We start from the raw sequence: 21657 nt of genomic DNA, 5'->3' as shown, positions 1-21657 counted from the left end.
GAAGTGACGTGAGGGAAGGTGGGAGGGCAAGGGAACCGCTGTTTCCACAGTCTTCGCACCATAAGTGGGAAGTGTGTTGCTGCTACTTTAGGTTGAAAGACAATAGTTGAAAGTATTTATGGGTGAAAAGCTTGTACCTAAGTGAGCTTGCAAACTTCGCCATTACATTACTGCACGATCGAGCGTTTTTTGCTCTGCGGAAGTTGATCACGCAACGCAAGGCGAAGAAACCAAGAGGTACCGGAAAGAGCGCTCTTTCAGCGCCGCTGGAGTTTGTCCAGCGGTCGTGGCTCTTGTATCTCTTGTTTTCTTCGCCTTGCGTTGCATAGTTAACTACTGAACAGTATGAACTAGCTAGCCAATAACGTGTTTTATTAAGCATTTCCTTACATCTTATAAAAATTGACAAAAGATTATGTGCTTGAGAGGAAAAGTAGTTGTCTGAGTAACGTTAATAGCAGCGAATTCGAAGCTTCGGCGGCAAGACCAAAATGAAGTTAAAGAAAAACATTGTGCCACTTTTGTGTCTGAAACGACAGAGCTAGCTTTTAGGAATCAGTGTTCAATTGGCCCTGATAGCAGTACGTCCTCGTAGTGGGCTTTTCCTCGAGTTTATGAACTCCACGTCACTCTAGGGGACGGCGTTATGCTCTCCCCATTGTATGAAACTTTATGGCTCTCCCATAGTACAGCACCAAGTACTCTGAATCGTCACCCACTTTTAGGGGCGAAGCTCTTTAAAGCGGCACTTGGTCGTCCCTCATAGTAGTGCGTAACATGTCTTAAGCTTTGACCTGCAAGGTGGTGCCGGTGGGAGATTTCTCCTGTGCGTTGTTGAACAATAAAAAATTCGCAGCGTGCGCGTTAACAGAAAGCCGAATTCCTCTGTCTCTCATTACCCATTAGCTGCCATTGGCATGTACATTGAGCACCATCTGACACGAAAGGGTTGCTACGTTACACTCGCTGGGCGTAACCTCCTTGGTTTTAAAAAGATTTAGCGAGCGTTGGGCCGCAGTGCCATGAATACAGTGAACTAGTATATACCATAAACTTGAGGTGGTTAAAGGTGGGAAGAAGTCACGAAGCGCAAGCCGTAAGAAAGCAACAAACACACAGACTACGCATGTTGTGTTAAATAATTTTTGCCATGTCACATGGTATACTGTCGACAACGTCAGAGCAGACTCGTCTACGTAGAGGACCAACGTCACTGCATTGACGTGTACGTAGGGTCATTCCTACGCCTACGTCATGCCCTCATTCTCTACTCGTGCACCGGTAGAGGGGAGGGCGAGCAGCTTTCATCTTGAAATTTGACCCATTTCCGCGGCGCGTAGCATTGCAAATTTTGGCAGACGTGATCATGAACGCCTCGTCTACGCATTGCGCTCGTCAGCTCAAAATTGTCAAACCTGGTGAGTGGCCCTTTAAGTCGTGGGTCATGTGTCCGCGATGTATGTAGTGGTAGTAGTTGTCGTCGTCGTCGTAGTAGTAGTATATATAGGTAACCACCTTCACAACCAGACTAGGGAAGCGGCACGCGCACACCCTTTTGAATTAAGGAGCAAACCCGCGCACGTTAATAATAAATGAAGAGGTAGTTGCTTCTGATAAAGTAACCTAGAGAGACGAGTATCGGTGAATTCAGCTCCAATAAAATTTGCCTTGAATTCAATGCTTACTGAGAAAGGAACTAGTGACAGAAGGACGCACTTTGAGCACTCCAAGAACGGCTGCCAAATCAAACTCGCTGGGCGTCACCTTCTTGGTTTCAGCAAGGCTTAGCGAGGGTTGGGTTGCAGTGCCATGAACTAGTGGCTTTGAACGGCGGAACTATAGACGAAGCGCAGGCCGTAAGAGAGTGCGTGCGCGCCGCTCCTCTAGCTGGTCCGGCTGCGTCACCTCTCGTTTAGTCCTTGGAATGTCCGCTGGATGGCGGTACTTCGATTTGGAGAAAAGATGCGAGATGGCGGTACTTGGAGTATTCACTAGACAGGTGGACGGATGGACCGACGGACACACAGACGGATGGGCGGATGGACAGATGGATGGATGGACAGACGCACGGACGAACAGCCAGCCAGCCAGACAGAGAGACAGACAGATGTAGGTATGGATGAACGGACGCACGAATGGGCGCACGTATGGACGGACGGACGGAAGCACGAATGGACGCACGAATGGACGCACGAACGGACGCACGAACGGACGCACGGAAGACGGGCGCACGGAAGACGGACGCGTGGACAGATAGACGGACGGACGTACGAACAAACGGTCGCCCAGACAGACGCACGGACGGATGGAAGCAAGAACTAACTGACGGACGGAAGCGCAGACGTACTGACGTAGGCTTCGCCCCACTTATCATCATGCACTCTGTGGATATGCTGTGATTTTTTTCTAAACACACCTCTGTTCCGTCGTATACAGTACATGGTACAAATCATCTGCCATTCGTGCTAAATGCAATACTATAGCATACAGCATACAATTATATGACAGTACATGCAAACCAAATTAGGCACTTTTAGCCGACCGTCTTTTGCCTCCCGCTCCGCTCAGCCAGTGAGTGGTTGTGCCACTGCGCATGCACTGGACAGTCAGGCGCTGAGCGTTTGAGCGGACCGTCGTGGCGAGCGAAGAATCATGTGACGCGAGGAATGCCCCGCCGCGGTGGTCCATTGGCTAAGGTACTCGGCTGTTGACCCGCAGGTCGCGGGATCGAATGCCGGCTGCGGCGACTGCATTTTCGATGGAGGCGAAAATACTGTATAGGCCCGTGTGCTCATATTTGGGTGCACGTTAAAGAACCCCAGGGGGTCGAAAGTGGCCAAAATTTCTAGAGCCCTCCACTACGGCGTCTCTCAAATTCACATGGTCGTTTTGGGATGGTAAACCCCACAGATCAATCATTCAATCATGTGACGCGAGGAGGGACAACCAAAATGGCAGCCTCTTGTGCCGCGAGTCCACGTTGCTCGGGAAACGCAGTGGTTGTTCGGTAAACACGCAAGCACCAACAGCACTTCAGGACGCACAAGGATCTGTACCTTCTCCGAGAAGTCGTCGCAGCCAATTCCTTTGAAAATCCGCGCATGTGGGTGACGTTCCACGCACGAATTATCGACCTCCGACACTTCGGGACATTGTGATGCAGGAAGCTTTTTTTTTAATGTAACATACATTTGTTCGTATTGCGACATTAAAGTTTACTGTAACAAATGCTAGCATACATTAAGAGGTTGCTGCCGCTGATGGAGGTGCACGCCTTTCAATCGATGGTTCTGAGCTTTGAAAATACCCTTTAAACGTTGAAAGTGCCCTTTTCAAATTGGAGTTTTCGAATAAATCTGAACTGTGAAATATTCTGCCGGTAAGTATTTATCGAATTTATCCGAAAACACGGAGCCGTAACTGTGACTCAATTATCGCAGCTGAAAACTTTGTTTGCGCGAGTGCGCGATGGTTATTCATCTCGAGACGTCTTTAGAGCACCTACTCACAGTTTCGGTTTCAAAGAGCACCGAGCTGGTCAGGAGCAGATCCGCTTGCAAGGTAAACACAGCTAGTAACGTCAAATCGCCATAATTTGTGACGTCATCTTGAGGTCATCATGACATTGCTCAGTCACGCGATCACCTGGCATCTTGACTTGGTCAAAGCCGGACGGATCGCGGAGACAGTCTAAAATCAGGTGAGGCGCAGAATAGTTCCAAAGCCTCCGATCTTGGAGTATGTTCAAAACCACGTTAGACCCGGGAAGCTTTCGGAGGACTGGAATTATATCGAATAAGGGGGGGGGGGGATGACTTTTGCCTACGCGTCGTCTTAAGCGAACGCACAAGTGACACTGTGACTTTCTTCATACATTTTCATATTCGCCTGTTAAATATGTTTCGCAAATACTACTCTTCAATGCGACAAACAACAAGTAACAACCAGTATGGTTTTCTTGGCTTAAATATCCGTCCACATAAAATGACAGTGCTCACAAAAACCAGCACCTACATCCACTCCACTTAGAAGGTCAATAGTTAACGTCGAAATACACATGCGACGTGATGCCAGAGTCCGAAGAAGGTCGATACCTTGCGCAGAAAATAGAATCACTCACCTACACAGGTCCACACCATCAAAGTTCGCGAACTCACCGATGAGGGTTAGGATGTTTTCGAACAGCATCACGTTGATCAAGTCTACGAAAATCATGGCGCTGGCGACGTGGACGATTCCCTAAAAGAGAAATAGCAAGTGAGGGCTCCATTCGAGGCGCTCATTATTCTGCCGCTGATTCGGAAGCGCTTTTCAGCATATACACACTTAGATAACATATTTACATACGCCATGTTAAAAAAAAGGTTTGGCGCCAACAAAGCAACGCTTACATACATGGCATATTAATGCGCCACCTCTACTCAACGACACATGGCTACATGTTCCCACTCTGCCACGTACTAGACACCCTGGCACACTTGCTCGTGGAATGCCAGTGCCATGCAAATCACGACGTGCAACTGGAGCGGGACCAAGCCCCATGAATAAGCGACGGCCACCTAATGGAAACGTGGGAAGCCAAGCTCGTCCTCGAAGACGTTGAAGACCAGCGGCAACTCATCACCAGGGTCAAGAGGGCAGTCGAAGCCAGAAAGTTCCTGGACTAGGGAACCCTCCCACCTTAGGGTGATACCGGGCCTTGCTCGGAACACTGTTTCTAAATAAACGTTTATTTCTCTCTCTTGAGGCTTTTGAGCAAAAAGGTACCCTGCCCTAATAATGTAGTAAGTTGTGTACTCGAGTGCCTTAATTGCGTCTTGGGCAGCCTCGGTACTCGTCACCTTTCAAGCGTATAGGCGTGCGCAGTGTTCTCTTTGACTATATTTCACTCCCCGCACCAGTTCTCCCAGTGCTCCACCGCTGAGGTGTCCTCCTCTGAGTGAGACATTTGTGGGGTGCACTTTTCTCTCATTCTTCATTTTAAAACCACTTCCTTCCTCCCTACAGGGGAGAGGGGGGAGCGACGGTACAGAACATGGAAGCAGAGAAAGATGGTAAGATACATGTATACGTGTTTTAGTCTTATGACCAGCATACCTGCTTAGCGCAAAAAGCTCACGTACCCGTGTGGCCTCCCCAATGGAGACGTTGAGCAGTCGCAGGTAGTGTACGGCGAGGAAGATGCGGTAGGAGCCTCGCATGCCCATCCAGATGAGGATCAACGCCTGGACGAACCGCGAGGAAGAGCGCACCGACGACAGGAACGGCAGCATGCACACCACCGCCACGGAACTGCGCGTGCGCATTGGTTGTTGTCTAATACATACGCGCATGCACGTGAAGCTGTGAACAACCCATCAAAGCGTGGCTTGCTGAATGGCCTCTCAGTTACCGTTTGACCAGTATGCTTAAGGACGCAAGCTTTGGGTCCACTCCGTATTTGCGAACTACGACGTACATATACACGATTCGGTTCTGTCTGTACGTGCTGTGCGTGAAGGACCCTTGTTATTGTGTGACTGGTTTGTTTATTTTTGCTGCTCATGTGCTCTAGTTCAAATCTGGAGACCATCTACTTCCTTTTTGATGAACAGTACTCTAGAACAATCAGTTCTTCGATACATATACCAAGTGATAAAGCACACAAGTGTCAGTGTTGAAGCGTTCCACTTGCTGATGTTCGACCATTACTTGTCGGTAAATATATTACTACCGCGAGCCTTTTACTGACCTTCAATGATTATCATAAATGCATCGGACTATGTAACTCTCTCTCTGTTTTTTACTTCGTGCTTTTTGTATTCACTATTAGTGTATCACGCGTTCCCTGCATTTTTTGTTATTGTTTACCTTCTTCAATGCTACAACTAGTAGTAACATGCCGTTCGAAGTCCGCACTGCCGCGCAGACCTTCAGACGTATACAGATATGCGGCGAACATGTGTCTTTGATCGCCTTCCCGGCCAGAAATCGGGGATTCTGCATAGTATCTTCTCTCCATTGCTGCACACAATGACAACTTCAACCAATGTGACCTCCCTTGTTTCTTGACCATGGCTTCTCGTGCTGCCGCTGAGACTTTTCACTAATACTTTCTTATGCCCAGCAATCGGGCAACATTTCGATTCTTCCTTGACTGGCGAATGTCAATACTGTGGGCAGGTGACTGGCACCTACCACATTATTTGGGCTTGCCAGCTGAACTTAGCTCTTCCCCCGAACCTTACCCAAGCCGAAAGGAGTGGGAGGCGACCCTGCTCGGTTGCTCGGACCTTCAGCCCCGAAGGGTCCTGGTCCAGAGGGCTAGGCTAGCGAGTGTCACCAATGGGGTGTTTCTGAACAAGGACTCCACCCAATAAGGAGCCTCTAAAGAGCTGCACCTATCTTTTGTTTTTCAATAAATGTTTTCACTCACTCACTCCCTTGACGAGTCTGTAGGAGGCACCGTCGCCTGAATGCCCTCGCTAATAATTGAGACGGCAAATCATGTGTGATTTCCTCTGTGGCACTTCCAGTTATAAGACAGGGCATGCAAACACGAATTTAAGAGAGAAGTCAAGACACTGTGTCTTGACTTTTCTCTCTTGTGTCATGTTTGCGCACCCTGTACTTTACCGTGAATACGTACCAGCGCTGAGCTCTTTGTTCTTGACCATTTCCCGTCACCCAAGAGACATTCAAGAACGCACTTCTGGTCAGACATTCACTTCTCGTTTTCACTTGCGGAGCACTGCTCCACTTAACAAATGCAATTCCTGTCTCTCGATTGTTATCCAGTTGTGGCCCTGATAAAACATAATGACTCTGGGACGAGATAGCTAGCAACGCCGTGGACAACGAAAGCCAGCGTTCACTCACCGGGACGCGACGGCTACTAGGTAGGTCAGAAACGAGGTGTGCAGGTCAGAAGCGTTTACATTGGGCGTGATCTCGTGGCCGATGTAGAGGGCACACAGCAGCAGCGATATCACCTCGCTGATATCGTGGAGCACCTCCCAATACCTGCGTGAGAAGGTGGCCCGTGAGGACAACCGAGTTTGGGCACGCACACGGCTGTCTAAACGGTTAAAGTGCAATATAGTACCAAGCGGGATTCACGTGCAGCAACTCTAGTACAGAGTGCATGTGCGCAGCACTTTCGTTTTCTCCAGGTCGACTGTAAAAAAAATAGGACGAAAAGAAAAACATGGCCTCTGACATCAGGAGGCGTGCAATACGCGATCACGTGTGTCTTGCCGATTTCACTGCCTTACCCATTTTTCGAATCCGAGGCCAAAAGTTCCCAGGCCAATATTCCATGTTATCCCATGCATTTCTATGAAAGCGTGCCCTGGGAACGTTTGACCAGGACTGTACAGTTCGTAAAAGTGTTGTTTGAAGATAATAGTGTGAAACAAGAGTAGCAATGTCGTAAGCGGTGTTATACTAAAAAAGGGGAGAGGAGGAATAATGACAACACCCTGAATTCCGAAGCCTCAAAACAAGAAAGGCTGATAAGCTGGTGCCTTAAATTATGGGTCGGGAACCTGCGGCCTGTGAGGCAGCATATATGCGGCATGCGGCTCCACCTTTCCCTTCGTCGCTTTCGACATGACACTTTAGACCTCCAATGATTTTATATATCGCTTCCATTTAGCAGTGTGCCCTATTTTCAGACTTGACATCTTCAAAACTTGGACAGACTTGTACATCATTATCAGTTCACCTAACTTCGTCTCTTAGCCTGCAGAGCTCCGCCCCCCCCCCCCCCAACCCGACTTGATTTGCCATGCGGCACCCGGCCTCCGGCCTTGTCGGCTTCGCGCAACTTGGCCCTAGGCTCAAAAGGTTGCCGACCATGCATGCAGAATTTAGTTATGCCTCTCAAGTTGTGAGGATTCAGATAGGGCCCAATTTAGGCTACATGTGAGCATTTTAGCAGGATCCCAATGGAAAGTTTCATCATGACAGGTTGATTATGTAAACAAGACAACATGTGAGAGCCGAAAAGAATGTTATTTTTTAGTTAACTTTGGTCGACGTCTTCCTTTTTACCTTTGGCCATGATCATTCCCGAGCGCGCGAGCTTTCCCCAAACTCTTCCTTTCACTTTTACTTTAGCAGGTGTCCCATGGCACCATTGCGCCGATTGTGTACCTCTTCAGCTCATCCTCAAGCTCCGTTGAGGTGATGATCGTGTCAGTGCTAACCATGACGCAGAAGAAGATGACGCCCAGAATGCCGCAGCCCCCGTACAACTTGAGCAGAGCGAACAGGGCATACGAAGAGGCCACTATGAACACGACCATGCACTGCGGGTTGAAACGGCAGCGATGCAGCGTCGCCTTCACCAGCAACGCGCACAGCAGGCCACATGCGCCGCTAAGAACCATAGACACGTTCATCTCCAGCAGAAGTGGGAGCACGCTGATGCCTGCAGTGAGCAGCAAATGAGAGCGCCAAAGCAGCTTCGCGTTTTATGTCACGTAGTACGAGGAGTCATTATATAGCAGGTAATATTGAGTAGCAGAACTTAAAATCACACTAGGCGTTCCTCCGATTACAAATCGCTGATCGTGACCATCAGCAACAGTAGCAAGAAAATGTGCAGTTATATACGTAGGGGTACCTGTTGGCTTACGTAAGCCCAGTAGGCGCTATATGCCAATTCTCAAAAGGGATAACTATGGCGTAGTATAGGCACTTCACAACTTCATTTGCAGTGGGAATTCTGTAGGCATTCTTGGACAGAGCATGCAACAATGTTGAACTTTGCCTGTAAGGGCACAGTCACGATCTTTGGCATACGCGCTATCTCGGCAGCCATCATTGGGCGGCTCATAAACCTCCTATGCAGGCTGCGCTCTCAACGGGAAAAGACTGCGGAATAAGCACCTTCTTGAAACGGCCGTATTCTCTTATACCAGAGTTTTGAAGAGTCACGCGAGATCGGATACAGAAGAGTTAGGTGCCAGCCTAACTTCGCTTTACATTTCAGTTTATTGCTTTTGCATTAACTGATTGGCCTTTGCGGTGAAAATATAACTTTTTTTGTTTTAGAGATTTATGATGTGTGCCTCGTTTGCACTCGTGAATAAAATTGATATAGTTCATTCTTCCGAGATGCCGCACGCTGATGTCGCTTGCGCTCGAGTGTCTCAACTCACACAAAATGCATCATTTGTAAGCGCTTCGGGTTATCTCACCACGACGGTTAAATGTGGGTGTTTCGCTTACTTCCATTATCTTTGATTTATCTAGAACGAGGTATCTTCAACTCACTACTCGTTGATCTTCACTGTGCCATACCCATCTACGGCTGGTTGCAGAAATGTCGTCTTTCCTAATCTCAAGCTGCCATCACAATCAATGCGTTCTGCTGATGTTCTGTTTACTATATAATTGTTTTTGAATCATGCGACACCATCACAACGACATGATCATTGGGAGAAACTGCCCAGAAACCTTAGCTCAGCGCAGCTATAGCGGGTGTAGCCTTTTAATGTAGCTACAAATCGTTGCACACAGGTATTACCACGACGTAGCTGGCCAAAAGCACTATTTTCTGCCTCGAAAGAAGCAACCAACGAATAAATTGTTAAAGACGAAGCATTTATTTGTGAACTAAAAAGCCCATTGGCAGTCTCTATCTCTCTATTTATGTATAGCCGCCAAAGTCTGGCTGCTCTTGTGGTAATCTGTTTTACACTTGTGATAAACGAATGTCAGCGTACCCGAGATTACGCTAACACTAGCACAAGGGTGAACAAGCTGACTCAACACAATTAACAGGGGACATATCACACGAATAACGCAAAATGCCTGCGTTACGTGCCGGCGTTACGTTGGACCATGCAAAAGGTAATATTTAAGCTCCAGTGTATTCAGCGAGCCATTCCGCAACCCTTGTCTGCAGAAGAAAAAAATAGTGTGATGATAAGCAGCTGCTTCACATAAAATCGACTCCTGGAACGCGTGGAATCTGTCGTAATGTAACGTTATGAGAATATGCATTCTTCTAGCGTTAGAAAAAAAGCAAAGAATTGTTGTTCAGACGAAGGGTAACAGATTCAGAGCACCGGGAACCCAAATATGGGAGAGCCATTTCCGGCTGTCCGTATATACGTAACACCTTCATATATAATGCTCAAGGGCGCTTTGAAAATGAGCATACTTTCTCTAGAAATCATTGTTAATAATTCAGTATGGTACGTGCTCTGCCATGAACACGCCGTAAAGCTTAGCATATTTGCATATGCAAAAAACGTTTCTGTGTGTTTAGATAAATTGTTCAATGATTTTGAGTACTTCTTACTATAACGTTGTCTTTAGAACGAAAGGTGAACGATTTACGGGTACCGTCTGTACCAAGGAAAAATTACTGGAGTGGAAGTTCTTGCCCACAAGTGAAGCCGTGCCAACCATAAGATGGCGGCTGCGGCAGCCATATTACTAGGGGCATCATGAGCTGTTGACGTTCGACATTGGGAAGGAGCCTTTTCCTCGCACGCCCAACGAGTTTAACGGGGCAACCTTTTAGGGTCAGATAGTGTTCAAAGTGCGTCCTTGTGTCACTAGTTTTCTTCAGTAAGCCTCGATTTCAAGGCGAATTTCATAGGAGATTAATTCACTGATACTAGATTCTGCAAGTTATTTCTTCGGAAACAACTATCTCTTAATTTATAATTAACATAGCACATAGACAACAAATCGAGGTCACTTGATCTATAAGTGGGCACCACCAGAAAATAGCATGTTTCTCAGATCTTTGGAGGGCAAAAGCTCGCTTCCCTACTGCTGGCAAAGCATTGCGGGAGCTTCCACTTCAGCATTTTTTTTAAACCTGCTTGGCTTGTACTCCTTTATAGGAGAGCAGATTCGTTGTTTATAAAAAAAATTGGTCGACGATTTTGAGTACTTGGTACTCAAAATCTGGAGAGCATAAAGCCGTCCCGTGGGTCCCACACTTGATAAGACCCTGTCGACAAAAATTGTGGCGTGAGCCATGAGGACAACGCCGTTCGGCTCAAGGCAGCAACACTGCGCTGCTAGATGTGTCATCTGTCTACTGCAAATGGAACCGATGCTATGCAGGTTCTTTAGTTTAATTTTTTTTTCGTGTCATCCATCTACTGCAAACAAACCGATGCTACGCAGATTCTTTAGTTGAATTATTTTCTATTCAGATACCGAAACAAAACATGGTTCATCTGCATCTTCGCTCTGATATAGCCACCCAAACAGAGAATGCATTCATGTTTACATACAGTCATACCCCTCTACACAGCTTTTCTAATCAAGAGAATAAGCTTCTATCGAAAACTGTAGCAGCTATAGCAGCTGAGATATAATAACGAAAACAATCTCACGCTTGTGGCTCTGGGCTTGGCGGATGATGATGCTCAAGATGTCCCAGGACAAGATGGCGCTCACCAGGGTCTCCACGTTCAGGATGGTGGCGATCATTGGGTGCTTGCCTGCAGAAAGTTGAAGCTTCATACAGGTGTGCGCTATGCCGCGGGAAACAATTATCTCCGGATAGAGGATTGACCACACGTTATTAACAACACATACTAATAACTGCGCGACAATAAGTTGTTTTACAGCCGTTCTGTTGCTCCCTAATTATCGGCACGACAACGTGGAAAGTGTTGCAAAGACGCTGTAAGTTGGGCGGACCTGGCCACGTGCCCGTCACGCTCACACGTGGCGCCAGCCGACTCGTTGCGTTCGGCACCGCAAACAGGCACGCGCTCATGTGCTGCAACGCGTGTACGTGTGGTCAGTGCTTAAAAAAGTGCGGCGCCAAATGCAATCAGTTGACTAGCGTCACGTATACGCGTGAGGCGGTTGGAAGGTCCGCCCAACTCACAGCGTCATTGCAGCACTTTCTACAGCAGGCCTGCCGCCGAGCACTGTAAGAGTTCTGCCACTGATGCGGTCCGGGAAGGTTGCAAAACCCCTTCTCAAGATGTGCACCGCGCGTCATGCGACAGAAGTTTGATCGATGCCAGTCTGGGAAAGATCGCGAGTAACACGTACGCTGTAAGCCCAAGTACGCACATGCAGTGTACCTTTGTTGAGCAGGCTGTCGGCGACGGAGACACGCTCGGTGCAAGTCTGCAGGGCGCCCAGGATGAAGCACCAGAGGCGGCCGAACTGGTTGCGCATAATGGCCATGTTGTACTCCATCATGATGTAAGTGTTGATCACTGCGTGATTGTCCCAGAGGCAAACGCTGTCATTTCAAAAGTGACTTTATACGTAAGAGATATGACTTTATACGTAAGAGATATACGTAAGAGATATGGCATGTTAAACGAACAGTTTCTCATTTTTGTATACCTCGACTTGAAATAGTCGAGTACTTAGGAGAAGAATTAATCTGGGAAACTACATATTTCTTATGCCGTGTTGACCCCCCGAATGAACTAGCCAATCCTTTCTGCCGCACCAACCGTTTTCTGCAATCTTTTCTTCCGAAGACAAGCAGAGATTGGACCCGCCTTCCCCCCTCCATTGCTGCCACTAATGATCAAGGGCAGCTCAAGTCAGCAGCTTCAAAACACTTTATGGTGTGACTGCAGGCTACTGTCCTTTGCCCGCTCTTGTCTTTTTTTTTATTTTTTCACTATTTTGATTTGTTCTATTTCCTTCACTGCTGTTATCTCAACTTTTGCAGCTTTCATGTTGTGCCCACCCGCTCTGTAACACCCTGTGGGTCTTGAGGGTATACTAATAAATAAGTAAATAAATAAATAAATAAATACCAGGTGGCGCCGTTTTGTTTGGCTGGCCGCATACAGTGCTCCACTTTTACGTGTTCTTGGCCCGTTACCGGGCCCCGCCCGTGTCTGGACAAGCTCACTATTCCTTCTGGAAGACTTCCGGGACACGCCGACAACATCCGGGCCCCGGTCCGACCCCAGGCTGGCCCCCCAGGCCCCTTCAAAAGTACGAAGCGGCGCGGCGCCGCGCTAACCCTAACGCGCCGCGCCTGCACCTCCACGATGCAGAGTCCCGCCCAGCACTCGACTCCAACGACAACTTACGCCCTGTCGGTAAGCCCAGCCTCCTCCGGTCGTACGCCTGATACAGCCGTGCCTCCGCTGTCACCATCTGGCAATGTCACCAGCCCCGCGCCGACAACAATACAGCAACAGGCAGCGTTCCTCAACAGCGCGCACGGTCCAGCAACGTGCAACGCTGGTGGCGTCTCTGCTACTCTCAGCTTGATAGCCACGCAAACGCCGGAGCCCGAGAGCCGTAATGCAGCGTTGGAATTGCAATCAACCACGCCTGCTGCTCTCCCCACCTTATCTGCGTCTGGCCTACCCATTGGAAATTCCGAGTCTGTCGACAAGCGCGTTTCGACGAGCGTCGTTCCTTCCATCGCCGAAGTTTTGCCTTCCATCACTTCAGCTGACGACTTATCGACGGAAATGGACTTCACGGCATCGCAAGTCAACAAAGACAATACGCCATCCCCTGAAGGCAGCTGGAACACCGTTAGTGCCAATCGAAAACCTGCCTCGACCGCCCGCCCCCGCTCCGAGCTCATCACCGTCGGAATCCAACTTCCACCCGGAACACTCACGCCGAAACTGCCCCTCTATGACCTGCTTTCTACCATCACAGCCGCCGCAAATCTCTCTCCCAAGACCAGTGCGGAGGTCACCCTTCAAGCCAAACCTGCTCAGAGCCTTGTGTTTCTGAAAACGCACTCACCTCTCACTGCCCACCTCCTACTCTCCCTCACAAGTCTGGAACTTAATGGTAAGCCGATCACCATTAAGCCCTATGCCCTCAGTCCTCCAATATCATGTCTCGGCGTCATACACAACGTCGGTGGTCACTTCACAACATCTCAGCTCTTGCATGACCTCGAATCCTTTACTTCAGATATACTCGCTGCACGTATGATGGGCTCCACTGAATCCGTCCTCATAACATTTGCTGGAACCATCATCCCTCGCTTTGTGTACTTCAAACGCGTCTCTTTCCGATGCCGTCCACATAAACCCAAGCCCCCTACTTGCACTCGGTGCCTTGCTATAGGGCACCGTGCTCATCAATGCCCCCAACACAGCGTTCCGGCCAAGTGCCGCCGCTGTGCGTCTCCTCTACCGGCAGATCCCGATGCTCACGTTTGCGCCCAACCCTGGTGCATCCATTGCCAAGTCAACACCCACTCATCTCTCGACTCCACCTGCCCCTACCTTCTAGCTAAGCAACGCGACTGCACCAAAGCAGCTTTTCTCCGTCGCACAGCCATGCGCCGAGCCACTCAGCCTTCGCCGCCCTCCTTTTCAGCGCATGAGCTCCTATCGCCTCCCGCAACATCCCCCCCGGGCTCATACGCCGCTAAGGTTAAGGGAACACCTCCCATGTGCACTTCTTCATCAAACACACCTTCACCATCTTCAAGTAACGAGAGCCGCTCCTTCGATCTGCGACTGGCTATGTTGGAGCGCAACCAGCGCGAGCAACAACGCGTCTCAGATGAGCTACAACAGAAAATACTTGCACTGACACAGACACTCGCAACTACCACATCCTCTCTTACCTCTCAACTCACGGAGCTAAATAAGCAACTCACCACACTCACCGCCCCGACCTCCAGCTCCCATGTAACCAAATTGGCCGACATGGTCGAAACCACCACCACTGCGCATCACACTCGTTTGGTCCAGCTGGAAAATTCAATTGTCCGGATTCTTACGACCCTCGAAACCCAATCTAAGCAACTGGAATCTTTCACCTATATGCTTAACTCCCTGCAGGAGTCACTTCCCCCGGCAAAAAAGAAGGAACGCGCACGCGTAGGCGCTTCCTTTACTCCAAAGACCTAGATGGCGCGTGAAAAGGACCTCGATATTTTGCAGTGGAACTGCCGCAACTTTCGTCATAATAGGACCCCTCTCCACCAATATCTTCTCACCCGCCAAACATTACCCCATTTTCTCCTTATACAGGAGACTCGGGCGGCCCTTGCGGTCCCAGGCTACCGTGCATATCACGCTACGACGGGAAAGCCACTTGCGTCCATTTATGTACGCAATGACGTTCTCGTTGAACCACTAGACGTACCCTCCCCCCTCCTGAAACATTTAGTTGGTGTGGTCTATTACCAACCATCTACCCGTATTTCTCTCGCTCTGATGTCATTTTATAACCCCCCTGTCACGTCCTCTTTGTTTAGTGCTCTTGGCAAATTCCTGCACTCCCTTCCATCGACCACCCATATCCTCCTTGGGGGTGACTTTAATGCTCCTCATAGGCTCTGGGGTTACCCCCAAACACTCAAACCAGGTCGCCTTCTACACTGCCTCGCCCAGGAACGCCATCTCACCCTTCTTAATACTCCTGACACCCCTACTCGAGCGGGCACTGTTTCACAGCGTTCCACTACACCCGATCTCACGTTCTCTCGGAGTTCCCTTCCTTTTCACTGGCAGGTCTCTGCTGAAAATTTTTTCAGTGATCACTTTCTCATACACATCACCACCCCTCTTTCCCACAATAGGCGGAAACAACGAGTCGCTCACACTGACTGGGAAGCATTCCGTAATAACCTTTTGTCTCACTCATTTAAAACTTACGACGACTGGGCGTCGCGGATCTCCGCAGCAATGACATCCTGTAGTCGCCGCGCTCGTTTTCAACTCCCCATTCCTGACCCCGATCCTCACTTCCTCCGATTATGGCGACGTCATAAACGTTTGAAACGCGCTCTCCGCTCGCAGCCACACAACTTCCAACTTTCCTTCCGAATTGATGCTCTGCGGGCTGAAATTATCGCTTACGGCACTTCTCTCGAGCACTCTCGTTGGAACACGCTGTGTGACGGCCTTGACTCCGCACTGCACTCGCGCTCTACATGGTCTCTGTTTAGGTCTCTCTTAGGTACCAAGCCTGCCGTTGCTCCCACCCTAGCTAAAGCTCTCACTCAAGGGACTCCATCTGATGTGTTTGAAAATTTAAAATCTCTGTATCTCCCACCCCCCCTCACACCTTCCTACCCAGATTACTGTGGCGAAGCTAACCCAGACCTGGACCGCCCATTGACGCTCAGGGAGCTGGAAGCTGCCTTAGCCACTCAATCTACCCGCTCGGCACCCGGTGAGGATGAGATAACATATACTACATTACGTAATCTCCCCGACAACGCGAAGGAATTTCTCTTACACACATTCAACGAAGCATGGAACAGCGGCTGTCTTCCAAGCTCTTGGACATCATCTCTAATTTGCATGATTCCGAAGCCCGGCAAACCTCCATCTCTCTCTAACCTTCGCCCTATCTCTTTGACGTCATGCGTTGGCAAGACTCTTGAACGAATGGCCTTGACTCGACTGTCTGATTTTATTGAGGCGAAAGAGTTTTTCCCTCCTTCTCTTATTGGCTTCCGACGCCACGTTTGTGCGCAGGACATGTTCCTTGTTCTTCAGCATACTTTTCTTTCACCTTCTCGTAGTCAGATCCATGCGCTTGTAACCGTCGATGTACGGAAGGCATTCGATGGCGTGAGTCATGACCACATACTCGCTCAGCTCTCCTCCCTGTCATGTGGCTCCCGCATGTATTCTTACATCCGATCATTTCTTTCCAATCGAGTTGCTCGCTTCAGAGTCGATACTCATTTGTCTAACCCACACTCCCTCACCCGCGGCACTCCTCAAGGTGCCGTACTATCTCCTACTCTATTTAATATGGCTATGGCCCCCCTTGCCTCCCAACTGTCCCAAATACCTGACCTCCACCATATTTTTTATGCAGACGACATCACTCTCTGGTGTACGTCTGGATGTCCCGGCCACGTGCAGGATACTTTGCAACGTGGCCTGGACCTTATTGCTTCCTTTCTCGCTACTGCTGGCCTGTCCCCTGCACCGGAGAAATGTGAACTACTTTTGCTAAACCGGTCTGCGTACCAGCGCTCCCACAATACCCTCATCTCCCTACATCTTTCTAGCTCTCTCATCCCCACTGTTCAGCAATGCAAAGTTCTTGGCTTCCCTTTGCACGCGACAAAGAACGCGCAGGCCCTACATCACGCTGTGAGGACTTGCCATTCGGTGACCCACCTCCTGCGACGCGTTGTCACTCGGCAGTCGGGGCTCCACGAGTCTCATGCGTGCCGGGTTGCACATGCGCTTGCCCTTAGCAAGTTCTTATACTTTGTACCCTACGTTCATTTCACCGAAACGCAACTCAACACACTCGAAAGAGCTCTATTAGGCCTCTACAAGGCAGCTCTAAACCTCCCTCTCACTACCTCTACCACTAAGCTCTTTGCCACAGGCCTCTTCCATCCATTACGTTCTCTTATTTCTCTGCACCACGACTCTCAGATTGCCCGTCTTTCTCTCATTCGTCAAGGCCAATGGCTATTAGCCCAAGCTGGTATCCCTCACATTCCCGTTTCCGTTCCCACCTTGCCTTCTGCCGCTAGCACCGCTGCTTCTAACCTTCGCATCCTTCCCCTCCCATCCAATATGTCTCCCGTTCTTCACGCCGGCCGGCGTCATGCGGCAGCACAGCATCATTCTCCTCCTCTCTCTACACAGGGAGTTGCCTACACAGATGCCTCATACATGGCTCCTCGGGGCTCGTGTGGCTACGTTATCCACCATCCACACCTTTCGGCACCTGACACGCACACCAGCGGGCCATACTTACACCCGCCAAATGTACTATCGCTCGAGGTCCTTTCCATGGTCCACGCCATGCAGTCATTTTCCTCCCTCCCTTCTCTCCCCGAGTACACGATTTACTGCGACTCTCACGCCGCCATCCGTCACATACAGAACAACACGTTGCCCCCTGCTCTTCAACAGGAGGTCGAGCGAGCGGCCTCTGCTCTTCAACCCTCCACTGTCTTCCTCCGCTGGGTTCCTGGGCATTCGGGTATTAACGGCAATGAGCTAGCTCATCAGCTTGCCCGCGATATATTGCACCGGGCACCGTTCATTCCCTGGCCCACACCTTCGGAAGACAGTAAGAGCTCCGCGAATAACGATGGGCAGATCTCCTTGCGTCACACTATCAAGGAGGTATATCTCCAGCTCCGGCTCGACAAGCGTCTTTACCCTCCCCCTCATACATCACTCACGGCGCTCGAGGCTCGAACTCTACGGCACATCCAAATGAACTGTTTGATAACCCCCTCTCACCTTTTCCTTTATAAATATAGGTCTAACCCCTGCTGTCCTAATTGTCCCTCCCCATACGCTGACCTGTCACACTGCCTGTTTTACTGCCCAACTGCTCAGCAATCCCGCTATTACCCTCCCCCATCCCTTTCCATCACCTCCTGGCTCGACTGGATCGGCGCCGAAGGGGAAGAAGAACAGCGTCGACTGATCGCACAGGCGGTCGAAATGCTCGGCCTATAAATTTGGCTGAATAAAAGTCTATTACTACTACTAAATAAATATAAGGTAGGGAAACTTCGAATACGCCAAACGTACCATTTGCGTGTGTATACATCCGCAGCAGCGCTGTTCGTTTATATGTTCAATAAAAGAAATGAAAAGGGTAACATCCCTATAGGTGACCAGTAAAAGAGCGAGGGATTGTGGGATACACCGTCGTTTGCTGCCGGCTTCCGGTTCTAGACAACAGTGAACCGCTTCACCGCAAACCTCAGATTATTCAGGAATCGCGCGCGTGGTCGCCCGTTTATCTTCGTCCTGATAAACCACGGTCGGTTGTTCAGCCGTTGGCTTCTGCAATTTGAGCGTGAAAGGCAAACGCAGGTATTGATTCCCATGTTATGAAGACACAAAAATGAGGTGGGCCGTGGCTGTGAAGAGAGCCACAGCGACAGTTAGCCTTTGGGTACCGAACGTTGAAGCCAGAGTGTGCGAAGACCATTTTATCACAAATACGTGTATATTCCGCACTGATAAAAAGCTTATGCATGAAGTCGCTGTGAATAACGATTGATATGTGGGGTTTAACGTCCCAAAACGACCATATGATTATAAGAGACGCCGTAGTGGAGGGCTCCGGAAATTTAGACCACCTGGGGTTCTTTAACGTGCGCCCAAATCTGAGCACACGGGCCTACAACATTTCCGCCTCCATCGGAAATGCAGCCGCTGCAGCCGGGATTCGATCCCGCCACCTGCGGGTCAGCAGCCAAGTATCTTAGCCACTAGACCACCTCGGCGGGGCTTGCTGTGAATAATATATCGAGAAATAAATTGTGATGGAGGGGCGCCTAGCGAATATATTATGGGAACGCGTGGGCGAAATCTATACCTGCCAAACCAGATAAGCGCCGACCATTGCACCATATATATGACGAAAAACGCAAAAGCTTCACTCAATTAAGAGTAAGTTCACACGAAGCGCCGAACGAGTCCATTGGCGTTTATCTGGATCAAACTGTGTGCCAGGGTGGCACACAAAGGAATAAGTACGTTAAACAAGCGTAGGGTTTCGATTATCGGCGCGTCCATGTCTGACTGCATTGTTTATGTGCCGCCGTGCCGCGCAGCTTGACCAAGATCAGCGTTCGAATAAGCATGTGGCTTTGACTAAGAAAAGCATCTTGTAGCACGCTGAAGGTTAGAAAAAAAAAAGTTATCTCAACGCGCTCAATAAGTGCTGCGTTTCATGCCGATCGACTGACGATGTCGGCCGAAGCAGCGGTCCCGAAATGAACTCTCAGCACGCTGATACGGTCATCCTCATACCCGAGATCTTCAAAAATGGTGACTTTTTATCTGCAGTAACGTTTCCTACAATGAAAACTGTTTTCTGTATCGACTGATATGCTACCTAAACTGACAGTACCTTCGAGCAGCTTAAAAGCATTGCAGAGCATTTTAGTGCATTAAAAAAGTGTTCTCACCGTTCATGGCTTTCGCAGCTTGTCATCGTCGCAGTAACGGTTAGCATGAATAAAAAACTAACTTCTAAAGCTCTGACATCGCACGGAGAGGTGTTTTTTTCAACAGAGCGGTACAAAAATGCGCGCGTGTCTCCGCTAACCCGTGTGGTGCGTCGAACCACAAGCCGTCATATCGCACAGTTCCCTGCGATTGCCCATATTACCGGTCACGTATTTGGCTGCGCCGAAACCCTTCCGCAAAATAGTTTATATGGACCACGCACTCGGACTCGCTTGTAGGACAGCAACGCCAGTATACTGTAGTCAGGTAGTCAGAGGAACTAGTATAACTGGGCAAATGCGATCGCATTATCCGTGGCGTTGTATTTCGTATCACGTGTCCGTTATACCAGGAAGTTTCCAAGTGCGCACGCGCTTCATGCGATGAATGATGAATTGCTAAAGGGCGTCTTTGTGCCCATCTTAATCTCGCGACACCTCTTAATCAACCGATGTCAGCGAGACAGGGCTGAGAAGTGAGGGTTAGATAGCGCCCTCTGGCCGCTGCCTTCGATCAATTCGCGGCCGGGAAGCTGGAAGGACGCATCATCGCAAGACGCGTCATCGCACAGCCACCAATTAGAAATGCACACGGCTGTGTGTCTTCATACATCGGTACTCACGGCGTATAATTCCATGCACATGCCAGAAGTGCGCACTTAAGATTTTTGTTTGTTGTCACGGAGTGTAAACTTGCGAAGTGCGATGCGTGGGTGGTTTCTTGGCGAAGTGACGGCATCGCTAGTGAAGAGCTAAATGGAAGTAATTTCCAAGGATACTTTCAGCAGTGAAAAGAAGCGCTGGAACCATTGTATTGTGCCTGACGGGGGATGTTGCGAAGAAAGCTAAGAATGATAGAGTAGGATAGGTAGGGAGAGGTCAACCAGTCCAGGATAACCAGTTTGCTATCCTACACGGGAGGAAGGAAGATTGAAAGAAGGAGAGGAAAGAGAGAAAAGGGACAGACAGATGACACAGCACATGCACAAGTACCTATAGTAAGAGTCCAATAATCACAATACTGTATCTGAAAGCTTGTGAAGAAGAATTACTTTATCGACTCGAGTTGGCCGGCACGCTTGGTCTTGGCAGTCTCGAGTCTATATTAAAAGTAAATGCGTCTAATGAGAAGTCTCTGGCACCATTAAATTGTGTATCATGATGACGTGGCCTAATAGAACTAGGGCTGAATCACAAAACTTCCTTTTTTTCGTGTGATACCACTGCTAATTACATGCAAAGAGCCTGAAATGAATCTTTTATTTTCCATAAAAGAAATGAATCGTAAGAGTTGAGTGTCAATATGGGTCCTGATGGATTACTGAGCGTGAGCTAACACAGTGTTCTGTGGCAATATAATGACAATGACCGAGTATGGAGAGATGACATATTATCTGTTAATGTATGCCAATATAAAACATTTCAGGGATCCAGTATAACTGCCGAGCAGCTTCTATCCCCAGAAACCAAATCAAAATTGACCTATTTATCTATTACATTATTGATTGATTGATTGATTAATAAACAGCTTGAGTGATACACCTTTTATACGCGTGCAAATGCTCAGAAGGTGAACTTACCGGTGGTGCCGACGGCAAAGATTAGGATCTCGACCAGGCATCGGCGCAAGACGTAGAAGTTGATGCCGTGCGTTGCGTGGAAGGCGAGTGCCGGCAGGAAGACGACCAGGAGCTCGGATTCGCTGAAGCTGTGCGTCGCGTCGGTTGCGATGCGCGTGAAGTCGGCCGTGAACGTGTAGCCGTACGAGCCGAGCG

The 21657-nt window shown here is 49.1% G+C and overlaps 2 protein-coding genes across 3 annotated transcripts in view; both read right to left on the bottom strand.

Moving 5' to 3' along the window:
- LOC119161038 (sperm-specific sodium:proton exchanger) overlaps window positions 1–4234 on the bottom strand; it is a 61394-nt gene extending 57160 nt beyond the window's left edge. For both annotated transcript variants that reach the window (XM_075888338.1, XM_075888339.1), the window contains exon 1: window positions 4158–4234. In XM_075888338.1, coding sequence (XP_075744453.1) covers window positions 4158–4215 — 58 coding nt within the window. In that variant the 5' untranslated portion in view covers window positions 4216–4234. The remainder of the gene's footprint in view (window positions 1–4157) is intronic.
- Window positions 4235–4460: 226 nt separating this feature from the next.
- On the bottom strand, window positions 4461–12174 carry LOC142802827 (uncharacterized). Its single transcript, XM_075887879.1, has 6 exons — window positions 12054–12174; window positions 11349–11456; window positions 8137–8413; window positions 6859–7002; window positions 5124–5292; window positions 4461–4559 (listed from the first exon to the last, which is right to left on the bottom strand). The coding sequence occupies exons 1-6, from the start codon at window positions 12172–12174 to the stop codon at window positions 4461–4463; spliced, it is 918 nt and encodes a 305-aa protein (XP_075743994.1).
- Between the last annotated feature and the right edge of the window lie 9483 nt (window positions 12175–21657).

Source organism: Rhipicephalus microplus, chromosome 3 (assembly GCF_043290135.1).
Source record: "Rhipicephalus microplus isolate Deutch F79 chromosome 3, USDA_Rmic, whole genome shotgun sequence".
NCBI lineage: Eukaryota > Metazoa > Arthropoda > Arachnida > Ixodida > Ixodidae > Rhipicephalus > Rhipicephalus microplus.
Note: the sequence above shows the minus strand (reverse complement) of the source record. Positions and strands in the feature narration are given on the sequence as shown.